Source organism: Abramis brama (genome assembly GCF_963993115.1).
Source record: "Abramis brama genome assembly, chromosome: 22".
NCBI classification, from domain to species: Eukaryota; Metazoa; Chordata; class Actinopteri; order Cypriniformes; family Leuciscidae; genus Abramis; species Abramis brama.
The window spans coordinates 28,242,921-28,256,827 of NC_139984.1; the positions used below are offsets into that span (position 1 = coordinate 28,242,921).

Sequence of the window (13,907 nt, forward strand, 5' to 3'; positions counted from 1 at the left end):
TGTTTATGATGTGAAATTCTGATTTATTATAAATATATAGCATCATCATAAAATGTAATGTTCTTACACAGGTAGCATCTATTTTCTTTTAGATTATTGGAACAGATAGAGACAAACACATTTAAATGATCAATATAAGTATAATTATTATTACAATTATTAGTATTATGAGATAAACACATTCACAGTGTATATGGAATTGCTTTTCATAACTTTTACACATCACGCTAGCTGACTGACAATTGTACAATTTGTGGTAAATTGTTATTCGATGAAAGTTGTCATCAGTGGTGGAGAAAATGTTATTTCGTTATTTTTATATTCTCATAAATTTCAAAAAATCACTATAATTTGACATTAAATAAAATTGTCACACCTTTGAAAATCCCGCCTCTCTTATCAGCCAAGTCGCGGTGCGCGCGCAGCTCGTGTCAGTTTTGTAACGTATTCTGCTCACAAATGATAACATTTGGAGATTAAACCCTCTCCTCGTGTAATAGGTTAGGAACGTTTTCAGCTGATTGGAAGCTCGTATACTACCTTAAATTCAACTTGTCTGGCACATAGACAGGTCTGGCACAGTCTTCTTTTGCTTGCTGCAACTGACAGGATTTTAAAGGTGAAGTATATAATTTCAGCGCCACTAGCGGCACCAAGCGGAATTGGAAAAAAAATCGCAATAACCATTGTGCATTTTACTTTAGATTTGAAGCCTCAGTTGTATAGTTCTGTCAAAATTTATAAAGAAATTAAACCATAAATACCATTTGGCGCTCTTTAATGTGTTGTGATAAATCGCTGTCTTAGCCGCCTGGCTAATTCAACAAGCAGCATGTGCAGACTGTGCTCTGATCATCTCTTTTTCTATTTTACTAGTTATAGTAATGAAATAAATATGAATGAACTTGAAGGTATGTTGAAAGATAGCCTACAACTTACCGAAATGCGTCATGTCTTATGTATTGTCATGTCAATGTCATGTCACATACATTTACCTTTAAAAAAGCCATTCAATTAACTCTACAGGACCATTTTGGTATGCACTACATAGCCATATTTTTTATTTTATTTTTTTACTTGGTCTGTTCTTCACTATTTAAAAGCAGGGTAGGTGATTTGTTCCAGAATTGTTTTTGTTTTGTTATGCTGGTTGAAAGTCTCTTCACATCCTGATAGCAATCACTAAGTTAAATGGTCTAAAACTATATATATATATATATATATATATATATATATATATATATATATATATATATATATACATATATATCATCTGTGGAAGGCGTAGGTACGATGTGCAATGGTGCGATTTCCTACTTGCCTGTCAACATGTGTATTTATTTCCATACCTCCATGCATCATCACGTTTCATGCTACGAGTTAGACAGTCGTCAGTCAGCGAGCACCGCAACCGAAACAGTAGCCATCTTTAAAGTTCCTCCTGAACCAAAACACACAAGCTTATGCTGCGTTCATGCCATAACTACTGTAATTTGGAAGAGATGGAAACCGGTGATGTTATAGGATACTCAGAGCAGTTTGTGATACGAATTTACAGTATGCGATTCAGTGGCAACACTATCAATGCTGAAATGAAACTGCAGCAGTCAGGTGGTACAAAAAAGCTATTTTTTTGTTTTGTTTCATCTGACCGTAGAACCCGTCCCGTTTGAAGTTCCAGTAGTGTCGGTTACTTTTCAAATGTTCTATGGACAGATGAAACAAACAAAAAAATAGCTTTTTGGCAGCAAACACTTAATATGGGTTTGGTTCATATACAGGAGAAAAAAAGTACCCCATGTGTAAAATTAAATACTCTGCTGTATCTTTAATGCTGTGGGCCTAATTTTCTGCCAGAGGTCCTGACATCTTGTTCAGATACATGGCATCATGGATTCGATCAAATACCAACAGATAAAAAATCTAAACCTGACAGCCTGTGCTAGAAATCTTATAACGGGCCATGTTTGGATCTTCCAACAGGACAGTGATCCAAAATCAAACATCAAAATCTAAACAAAAATGGGTCACTGAGCACAAAACCAAGCATCTGCAATGGCCATCCCAGTCTCTGACCTGAACCCTATAGATAATGAGTGGGTTGAACTGAAGACAAGAAGCATCAACATGGATCTGGGAATCTGAAGGATCTGGAGAGATTCTGTATGGAGGAATGGTCTCTGATCTCTTGTCAGGTGTTCTCCAAACTCATCAGGCATTGTCGGTTGTCTGTTAGAACGGTGTCCTGTTAGCAGCCCATAAGTTAATAACTAATGATCGTTATGACGGAAGTGAATCGATCAAAACTAACTTTCGCTGGACAATAACTTTATCCTAGAGCTGCTGTAAAGCCAAAACAATCTCTGTTACTTTAATTTCCTATTATCACTGTAAACCTGCTTTGAAACAGTCCATATTGTTAAAAGCGCTATATAAATGAAGTTGACTTGACTTGGAGCATCTCCATGCAACTCGTGTTTTTTGTGATTCATCAATCCACACACAATTTACCATATTCTGCCAAAAACGTCATTCTGTCTTTGAAAGGTTTTCTGAGACCGCAATAGCTTTTTAAGTGGTGCATTTTCTTACATTTTGCTAATTTCCTGACCAATAATTTGTTTAAGACAATTAAAAGCTTAAAGTTGAGCCATTTTGGGTTTGGCCCAATTATAATTTTTTTTTTTTTTTGCCCAGGAGTGTACACTGTAATGTTCTAACGCTCATACACTAGCTGCTTGTTTCAATAACCCATTAGTGCCATTGCTTGTTGTATAATATCATGGTCATTTGATCTACAGATTCATTATTACTCATCACAAACACACGTTTACTGCAAGTTAATGACTTTTATTGATGCAACATTGAGGACAGATTATCAGTGCAGCTACAAGAAGAAAATAAATCATAGAACACAACCACAAATTGTCAGTTGTTTAGGTTGACTACATAGCAAAAGAAAGCAAATGACTAGAATGATTGAATATTTGCAATCTTTCTTATGATATGTGAAACTACATCACATAATCCAAAATATAACACCCACAAAAAAACAATGTCAGCCATAAATCATCCCTTTAAAAGCAAGATCCCGAGATTAAATGCACCCTTTGGTTTACCATTTTCACTGGAGATTACATAACTAAAATACCATTTTTTTTTAACTCTGCAAATCAATCCACGTGAAAAGCATGCTGAAAGCTTTCTGGTCCTCCGGTTATTTGAGTGCTTGTTCACTTTTCTTTGACAACGATGTTAGAGCATCCATGAACCTGAGTGAGTTGAGGACAATCCAGGGAGGCCAGAAGTTTGTGAGGGCCGTGACACTTGGGAATAAATTTCTCCGTCAGGTTCACTGTGGCATGGCTTGCAATGTCACTGATAAACAGACAAAAAAGTAAGAATTTATTTATATACCAATAAAAATGAATAGTAGCATGTTAAATGTCCCATTCTTTTGTATAGTTTAACACGATTCATTTCCTACCCATAGTTAATGGATCTGCAGTGCTTCAGTCCCAGTCCCTCGATACGGAATATGGCGTTCTTCAGCACGCAGGGCAGTGGGTTCTTGAAAGTGATTTGGATCGGCACTTCTTTGCCCACCACACAATCACATCCAGGCTGAAAATCCACAATCCAAATTAACACCACACTACAGATTACAGGACAGTCATGCAAAAGACTCCATTTTCCACCCAGCTAATAATCATCAGTAGTTCTTGATTTTACTTCTAGCCATAAGACAGGCTTATAAAATGTATAGTTTCATCAACAAACACACATTATGTCCAGCAGGTGAAGTATAGATTTCAAGTTATTCAAACTCACAGAAATAACCAGATCTGGTGTGCACATCCTGAAGTTGAAGCGTTTGGCCACAACCTGCTTAGTTTGAGTGACCCGTCCAGCGACAGTGAGCATCATGGCTGAATGATCCACAAGGTGAGTCTTGTAATCCTCATATCGCAGGGCCCACTCCAGAACCTTGGCTAAAGAGGAACAAGAGATAAACAATGATAAATACTAATGCTTCTGTTGAAAGTAACAGTAAAATCCTCATCCCCATCATATCAGACCAATTCATATTAGACTTGATTTGATTTTAGTCTCTAAGTTTCACAATTGATGAATCTTCGACTGAATCAACTGAATAAAGACACTATTGCCTTCTGTAGAGCTGCTTGTAGATTTAAGGTCTTTGCATCAATGCTTCTGTTGACTGAAATATTTGTTATTTTTGTGATTTTTGCAAACTCGAGTAGTTGTGGGATTTATATTTTTCTAGGCACTATATATATTTTTTGTGTTATACAATAATGCTAAAAATCCATTCAGCAGTGAAGAACATGAACGGATTTTTACATTCTCAGCTTTAGCTAAGCTCTTTCATTTCTTACATTCACTGGCCTTGAGCTCAAAGCAGGTCTGGTCCTTCTTCACCAAGGATTTTTGGACTCCGGTGTAGTATGTGGCCGACAGATGGCTGTGGAGGGTGACACTACGAGGTGAGCTGCATTTGTTCTTCAGAGCGATGCAGATCACGGCATCCTTGCCCACACATGGTCCATCACCCTTCATGCTGACATCACAGACAACATCCTCAGCGCAGGGCAGTGGGTATGTGCATCTCCTGGAGCCGTGACGAAGGGCTGTCTCCACAGCACAACGCTCCTCCTCTGAACCTGAAGGATGTGGGGAGGGAAGCTATTACAACTATTCAGAGTGAAAGAGTCTTTAAGTGATGTGTGTGACTTTTCACCTTCTGGGTGTTTGTAGTGGTGTGTGATATCCACACGTTTGTCTGAGCCGACAGCCTTGGTGCTGATGCAGTGACCCACTGCGTTCTTGTCAACGTGGACCACAGCGAAGGTTCCACATGCAGTTCTCTGCCAGAAGACTACATCACTGTTCACCTACAGCAAGAAAATGTAATAAAACAGGAAAATAACAGAATCAATGATGCAAGCTTCATCAAATATGAGGCAAATTCAAATGTTGCTGTAAAGCAGTCATTAGCTCAATTCAGTTCAGGTTTTGTTCTCATCTGATAGTGTCAGTGCAGTCAAATCAATAATATTACTGAATATTACTGCAAAACACTACCACTTTAATATATTACCATAACATAGTGTGCACGCTACAAAGAGATTCACATGTTCTGGAATAATTGCATCAAAACCTGTGCTTAATGCTCCAATTACAAGGCATGCTCGTACCTCAGCAAAAACGAAGGGAGTGTCATATTTAAGGAAGACCTGTCCACTGCGGATCGCAGCAACAGATGTTGGGCCGCAGCGGAAGATGCCCTGGCTGGTCTCCTGAGGAGTGGAATCAACCACCTGCCAACCTCCAAAACCACATGGCAGGTCAGGACGAGCCATCCAGGCCTCATTCCACACGTGGTAGTTCCTAGAAGAAGAGAAGGAGAAGGATTCACATCACAGCAGAGGAGACAGAAATATAATGCAATGCAAGAGGACACAAGAAAAGATTGCAATGCAAATTCATCACTTTGTGCTTTGTCTAGAACATTGCATAGTTTAGGTGATCACAATTAGATATATAAATATTCAATTTATATTCAATGCATTTACATTTTCTCACCAATAGGCGGTGCTCATCAAAGCTGCTATCGCCAAACTGCATATTCAGCTTTGCAGTATGCAAGCCATTGTAAAGATATAGTCTCAATTCCTACTTGGTATCTTTATAATCAACTACTTTTGTAAATATGTAGTGAAAATGTCAAATCAATGGAATCAAAAATCAATTTAGATAATACTGCTTAATGATACTATAGTTGACACTGTTGCTGATAATGAAAGAGGTTTGTACAGAATCTTACCAGATTGAATCACGGTTCAGGTTATCGATCAGACAGCAGTTCTCATCAAGATAAATATCTACTGTCATAGACACATCAGTGTCATGAGCAGAACAGAAGTTTGTGACCGGACGAGTGGGAATGCCCAAACATCTCAACACTACGAGATAGAGAAGAAGAAGAAGTGCATTACATCTTCAATCCCTTTCTCAACCCTTATTTTCTCCTTGTCCATTCTGCCTGAACTCTTACGTGTGTTGGTGACTCCAGCGAAGGCCAAGCTCTGTCCATATTTGACAGGTTTTCCTCCACATTTGTGGTATTGTTTCAGGATGGCACTGCTTCCGCACCAGGATGTAGGAGAAGTTCCGTCTCCATAGCAGTTTGACCAGTTACCCACCAACACACCACAGTCATCGTTGGCATTAATCTGTGAAAGAGTGAAGAGTGCTACATTATTATCTGTTCTCTTTCTAAACATCATCAAGTCATGATTGCATCATTCAGATGAAGCATAGAACCCATCAGGAGGTTCGTTAGGCTTCATGAGGAAAATGAAGACTTACCATAGCAGACACCACTCTGGCCACGTTAACAGGGTCGCCCCATCCTGAGCAAGGTCCACCACTCTTCTCCAACACAAACAAACACGCAGCCAGGACTCCTTCATCAAACTAAGAATCAGAGAAATTAAAAGTTAAGATGCTTTCCATGCAGTGTGAAATTGCTGTGGTTTATGCTATGCTTGTATTCCAGCACTTCAGATCAAATATATTCCATTGCAAACATTTTGACATATATTAATGAAAAGTTTGTCTCTTACCTGACCAAAGTTCCAGGTTCTGGATGCGATCTGACATTTAGTTCCATAGAAGATTCTGCCCGTGTCATTCAGCACATACTCGACTCTCTGAGCCTCCTCATCCAGGTACACAGAGTCATCTAGTAAAGAAAGAGAGTGCTGACATTTAAACTGAGAAGCTTCATATACTGTAGTCTCGATAATGGTTTCATTTGTTTTCTCTTGATTCAGTTTTACAACCATTTACCGACTATAATAATCAATGTTCCTTCTATCGGTAGATGCTCGATTAACATCCAGTCCCATTCTTTACAAAGACATTTGTAGAAATATACAAATACAGCCTGTATTGAAAACATTTCTAGTAGGTTTATATAATATATTTATATATCTTGCAAATTAATAAGTGTGGCATGTTTTTGTTTGCAAGATTTATCAGAGCTACAGTCCTGTATTAAAAATTAATTAATATTAAGACTTTAGCCTTTTTTCCCACACATCTTTACAGTCTTCTCTTCATACTGTACATACCTTTACACCAGGGGTTGAACAGCATGTAAATGTCATTGCAAGGGTTGCATGATGACGTGGCTCTGCCTCTTGGGCCGCAAGTCACAACGGTGAGGCTGTATCGTCCAATACAAGCAGTCGGAAGGGAGTACACACACAGTTTGACTCGGTTTTGCACACTTTCGACAATCTTGGCCTCCCAGCGAGATTTTTTGAATTCGTCCACTAATGGAACAATCACCAGAGTGCCATTGCATATTGATGGAGCATTACCTGTAAAATACAAACAGCAAGAAATAACCAGGGTTATTATCATTAACTAAAAGTAAAAAAAAAAAAAAAAAACTCAAGCTGACTTAACCAACCAAGTCTCAGCTCCAGGTGAAGTTTGTCACATTTCGGATTGAACGGCCGGGACAGCTCAACCCACATCTGGAAACACTGTCCTCTACGGACAATGAGGTTATCACTATGATAACAATTGGTGTGATGCTCCAGACGATTCTGACACTTCCAGGATTTCATCAGGTCAACACAACGCACCTGCAGAACCAAATCTGAGGAAAACCAAGCAGAAGAAATCAATCAGGAGCTGTACTTGTACTGTTCGCGTGTTGGTCAAAAATGAATGATTTTTTTTAATGAACTTTTTGTATTCTTTTATTTAGTATTTTGTATTTTTATGAGATTTTATGATACTAAACTGTATTTATGCAGTATTTATAATCCATTTATTCACTTTTTGAGCATGTACCTGAAAATTAAATTTCCAGTTTAAACGCTCATAAATCTTTAATGCTTTAGAGCACAGACTTCAGTTTGGTCTCTTTTTTAAAGATGAAACTTGGCAGATTATTGCTAAAGTAAAAAAATAAGTAAAAAAATAAAAATAAAGTGAAAAAAGTAAAAAAATAAAAAAAATTGTCATGAAAAATGCACAAAAATACCATTTTCAGTTTCTATATGAAATATATATTTTCCAAAAACACGTTTTACTCTAAAACTGTGGGAAAATCAAAGCCATAAATCTAAACAAGCTGTGTTCCAAATTTGAAGTTGATATCTCAAAAAATTTGCTTAGAGTAAGATTTTGTTTGGGTGCAGTACCAAACGTTTCCACTAGATGAAATTCGTCTCCCATTCCAATGCACTCATTTTTGACTGCGAACAATACAAAGTGTGACTTTTTTTTTTTTCAGGACCATTTAATCTTTTCGAACAATGTCCATGATTTTTTTTTTCTTCTTTTTTGTTTGTTCACACAGCAATTGCCAAAACCTTTGCCAAGTTTCGCAACGTAAAAGTTTTCGCTAAAAAATGACCGAACAGCACCAAAGGGTTAATAAACACGTTTCACAAAAACAGACCAGGTCTTACCTTCACAGGTACGCACACATTCATCAGCACACTCATTGTGGAAGACTTGCTTGCAGTCATAGTCACAGTGAGGTCTCACGTAGTCGCAAGGGATCGCACAAGGGTTGGCGCACGGGTTGCCGCACGGGTTGACACAAGGATTCACAAAAGGAACCACGCAAGGTTTGATCACAGGTTTCACACAAGGAGGGACCAAAGGCTTCACGCAAGGGTCCACACAAGGAGTGACCAAAGGCTTCACCCAAGGGTCCACACAAGGGTTCTGGTACACCGGCGCGCAGTGTTGTCCGAGTGTTACGGCTGGGAAACGGCCGATGTTGCAGAAGTTGTTGGTCTGGCCCCACCTATAGAAAGACATGCTGTGAAGAAGTGCAGAAAAAGAAGAAGGAGAGTGATGTTGTCACCTAAATGGTTAAACATTCATGTACTGTAGGCCTATAACATCTTTCAAGGACTCCATCTCTAAATTTCAACAGAAAACCCTATAGTGAAAAAAAGTATACTTTATTGAATTTGAAATATATTCCCTTTTTCAATAGTACTTTGCAAATATATAGGCTACTAACAATTTTTAACTAAGTATACTTGAAGTTGTTCCAATTCAGCACACAAAAGTACACTAAATATACCTAAAGTTATGCTTTACTACAATTTAATTACAACTAAAATATACTATACTTTGAAACTGAGTTGTTTCAAAATAGCACACTTCAAGTTAACTAATCAATTACACACCTGAAGTGCTAAATTAGTCTGGCTGCAAGTATACTAATGCAAACATATTTATTTTTCACCATAGCTATATAAAGATGCACTGAATAGGATATTTGCTCATTTTTTAGTTGATTACTTACATGTTTCCGGTTCGTTCTCTGGAGTGATGTTGAATCTGAAGAGAGTAACAGTTCTTATTGAACTCAAATTACTGAAGTAAAGTAAGTCTGTCTGGAACCACGGCTTCTTGCGCTGTGACACTTCTCTCCACTGTAGTCTGGTATATATATTCACATCTCCATTCCCAGCCCATTCACATGAGTAACTGAAGTGCCTACAGTGTTTCATTGTCTCATGGGAGGGAGGGAAGGAAGGATTGGAGATGAATCACACAGGTTAATTCGAAAAAACAAATGTGCAAATTTACGGTTTAGTATAATTGCTCTGATAGTAGGCTATAATTGCTCTGATAGTAGGCTAATTGGTAGAAGCATAATTAAATTTTAATGGAGCAATTCCAGCATACAGGAGCACATAAGCACATTTATGCATGGATTATCCTATACATTTGTGATGGAGTTTTGACACACCTCATTCTCTGTTTTACACTGTAATAAAATACTGTATAAAGTATTAGAATTATAAACAAATTGAACACTCATCAAATTCGCAGCCCTCTAGATTTCAACAAGCTGGCTTCTCTCAACCAACTAAACATAATTAAAAAAAGTATGTTTGTCTTGTCTTCCAGTAAAAAATACCTAAATATCCTTAAACAAGAAAATAGCTTTTTCTTCTTTTCGTTTAAGCATAAATCTAACAAAAGTAAGTGAGGTTAATGTGCAAAGAATTATTACATTAAGGATGCTTAGACATTTTTCCTGAAATATTAGATGAAAAATGTAATTAAGAAAATTACCTTTTTCCCTAATCCTCCAGAAATTCATGTCAGCATAATTTCTTTTTATAATTCTATGCATTTACTTATAAGACCTTTTTGAATGTTAATATTAATTAACAATTTGAGAGAAATCATGTGCTAATTTTATATTTCACAGGGAGTAAAATAAGAACTTTTCAAGACTGTTATGAGACCGCTATTAAATACATTAGTAAATGTTTCGTACTTCACGGTGTGTGACTTGCTTAACTTCATCTAAAACTATATAATTTTATAATAATTTTGATGTTAGGAAAAATTCAGTTCGACCAAAAGTGTCTCAGTGAAGCAATTTACACACCCAGATCCTTTCTGCAAGTCTTTAGACACAAACAGACACACCACAGGTTTAAACGGTTTCCTTCTGCATTTCATAACTGTCATCAAAAAATAAATCACAAAAAATAAAGGATTAGGGTGAGGACTTAACTGTAATATGCATCATAATCGTCAAAGAAAATAATCTGAGCACAACCGGACAAAACACCCAGTGTTAATGCTGGGTTTGGCGATCATGCCATCACTTAAATGATTCGCCCAACCTCTATTTCCTTATTGCATATATAGCCTAATTTATGATCAGTTTATGAATTTGAGTAAATTATCAATTAATTGAGGGGCAAGTGTTGTGTATGAATTATAAATCTAATCTTCCCTGATTTTTTGGTCTGGCCTCAATTAACTCAATTAGTTATTAGGCACAATCATCCTGCATGTTTAAATCTCCATTTGCTTCTGAATGCGCATCTGATTTTCCCAGTGAACGACTAATTATCAGACCAGATCACTTTCCCATGTAACTTGACCCTGCATGGCATTTTTGTAAAAGCCCTAATTTTGCATATTCAGTGGGCAAAACTATACAACACTTGTTCACCCAGAAGAAACTAAGTGATATTTGCAATGACATGATATGATGACAGTATTTTCATCTTTGGGGGAGCTATCAAACAATACTGAAAGCAGACTTACTGGACATGCAAGCTCATTTGTGTCTCCTCCTTCGGGTAGTTCTTGTACTTTGAAGCATGAAAAGTAAATTATGTTGTTACAGTTTGGACAGCAAGGAGGATTACAGATTTAATGCCACTGAATCTCTTAAATGTTTCAGTCTGGATACTAATGGCACTAATTAGGTCAGAACAGGATCTCATACATAATTCTGACTGAACTCAACGTCTCAGCTTCTCAAACAGCGACACCAAATTCCCTATTTTAAAATATTTGTGAAGAAAATTATCATTTATACATGTGTGTGTGTGTTCAAAACCATTAGAAAGAAATGAATAAATTAGCAAGGACACAATAAATTGATCAAAAATACAGTATAAACATCTATCTATCTATCTATCTATCTATCTATCTATCTATCTATCTATCTATCTATCTATCTATCTATCTATCTATCTATCTATCTATCTATCCATCCATCCATCCATCCATCCATCCATCTATATTAATTGTGTATGTATGTGTGTGTGTGTGTGTGTGTGTATGTATATAATGTATATTTCAAATTTGCTGCTCTCTGTCTAGATTTCAGCAAGCTGGCTTCTCTCAACCAACTAACAATAATAAAAAAAAAGTATGTTTGTCTTCTTCAAGTGAAAATACCTAAACATCCTTAAACAGGAAAAGTGGAAAATTGCTTTTTCTTCTTTTAAACATAAATATAACAAAATAAGTGAGGTTAATGTGCAAAGAATTGTCACACACACACACACACACACACACACACACACACACACACACACACACACACACACACACACACACACACACAGTATTACTTTTCTTTCAATTACTGACATCAATAATCATAATCATAATCATAATCATACACTGTTCGTTCGTTGGCCACAGGAGAACTGGCCCCCGACTGAGTCTGGGTTTCTCCCAAGGTTTTTTTTCTCCATTCTGTTTCCTGATGGAGTTTTGGTTCCTTGACACTGTTGCCTTGGCTTTTGGCTTGCTTAGTTGGGGACATTTAATATTCAACAATATTATTGCTTAGGGTGGAAGATGATGCAATTTTCTTCTAGAAACAAACTTTGTTGTATTATTTTCATGTTATCACTGTGAAGCTGCTTTGATACAATCTGTATTGTAAAAAGAGCTAAAGGTGACTTATGATGGTTTATAGGCTACATCTGTTCCTACAATGCATATGTCCATATTAACTAAGCAAATATTTATACTACAATTTATAAGTTGTGTTTCTCAGAGAACATAAAGGTGCTGTATGGTTAGATGCAATATCAGCAGTGGCCAAAAGAGGGCTTTAATGAGCTTCTGAACCATCAGTCCTTCTTGCTTGAGATCACGCCTGTCTCTGAAACCTGCTGTCCCATTGTTGACTACTAATTTAAGGACCACAGTGTTTATTTATTATAAAAACTGTTATTATTATAAAAACAACCGCTCCCTCAGATGACATTTTTATCCTTTCAACCAACCGCCGAAATGCATGCATCGACCAGATAAAGACATCTAGCATAGAATGTTATGCAATCATTCAATTTGGACATGCCTTATTGAAGGCAGCTTTGTTCAGGTTTGCATCTTTGCAGTCAACAAAAATCTTTCCAATAGGGGGCAGGTGTTTGCCAAAGTGAACCATAGTAGTATTTATATTGTCAAATATATTTAAGAAGAGAGTAATATATATATATATATATATATATATATATATATATATATAGTGCACATGTCCAGTAAATAATCAACATATAAACAAACAGGCTACAAATATACTGTGCTATAAAGAAACCACATCTGGAATGAGTTCCCAGTGTGTTTTGTGTAAGAGAGAAAGCATGAGTATACAAAGCACAAAAATATGAAGCATGTACATGTGTGAGTGTGTGCTCTGAAACCACACACCACCAGGAAACCGGTGAGAACGTGCTATTTCAGCAGATCTGCCACAGCCATTTCACTTCCTCTCAAGAGAATTAGAACAGCATTATATATATTCCAAAAGAATAGTATTGATTATCACTTGTTCTAACACTGACTGTAGGGTTATGATCTTATATATAAACCTATGTATACATACATCAACACACCCACACCCACACCTACATATGCACACCTATATACACACACGGCTGTCCACGTGATGTAAAAGAAAATGGGACTCATTAGACCAGGCAAACTTCTTTCACTGCCTACTGAAGCGTTTTCGATGGTGGACAGGCGTCATATAGGCACTCGGATCGGTCTGACCCAGTCGCCTTGACATACTGTAACATTATGGCCCTAGTCAAAGTCGTTCTTTATTCAGGCCCATTTCTCCTGCATCCAACATGTTGATTACAAGAACTGTTTGTTTGCTTAACTAATGTTTTACTATCTAAATGTATTCACTTCACCTGTGACTGCTCATAATCCAAAAGAATAGTATTCTAATTTGGGTTAGGGTTAAGATATCCAAATTCTAGAATATCATGGATGCTAAATAATATGCTAAATAAATAACTAATACATTGCAACTAACCATTTAGTCATGCATTGGTATGATAAAGAAAATAGGCTTAGCAACTTTTAAAAACCACAGTAATTCGGGTTGCTAGAAGCTCACTAAATTTAAATAGACACTGACATGGCAGGTTGTGTGGCATCCACTCATCCTCACAATACATGAACAACATTACACAAGGTAAAACATTAATTAACTACATTAAATATTCGGCAAATCACACTCATTGCATGTATAAAATTTTAAGACTCAGATC

At 36.9% G+C, this 13,907-nt stretch overlaps 1 protein-coding gene across 2 annotated transcripts; it reads right to left on the reverse strand.

The window, feature by feature from the left end:
- Window positions 1-2,829: 2,829 nt before the first annotated feature.
- tgm1l3 (transglutaminase 1 like 3) lies at window positions 2,830-9,567 on the reverse strand. Of its 2 annotated transcripts, none has more exons than XM_084100032.1 (14): window positions 9,371-9,567; window positions 8,517-8,860; window positions 7,505-7,696; window positions 7,161-7,412; window positions 6,651-6,769; window positions 6,394-6,501; window positions 6,080-6,257; window positions 5,849-5,987; window positions 5,220-5,412; window positions 4,763-4,916; window positions 4,401-4,685; window positions 3,832-3,992; window positions 3,488-3,624; window positions 2,830-3,378 (listed from the first exon to the last, which is right to left on the reverse strand). In XM_084100032.1, coding segments are annotated over exons 1-14 (2,409 nt in total). In that variant the 5' UTR covers window positions 9,373-9,567; the 3' UTR covers window positions 2,830-3,233. The 2 variants fall into 2 exon arrangements, with proteins under 2 accessions (XP_083956158.1, XP_083956157.1); XM_084100031.1 differs by having other exon boundaries at window positions 8,517-8,875; window positions 9,371-9,565.
- Between the last annotated feature and the right edge of the window lie 4,340 nt (window positions 9,568-13,907).

Bases quoted from the DNA above. Each gene is read 5' to 3' on its own strand.
- tgm1l3 (XM_084100031.1), bottom strand. From the start codon at position 8,874: ATGTCTTTCTATAGGTGGGGCCAGACCAACAACTTCTGCAACATCGGC. The intron at 6,770-7,160 runs GTATGTACAGTA...TTTCTTTACTAG, and splicing joins GTTCAACCCCTGGTGTAAAG to ATGACTCTGTGTACCTGGAT. The intron at 6,258-6,393 runs GTAAGTCTTCAT...ACTCTTTCACAG, and splicing joins CCAGAGTGGTGTCTGCTATG to ATTAATGCCAACGATGACTG.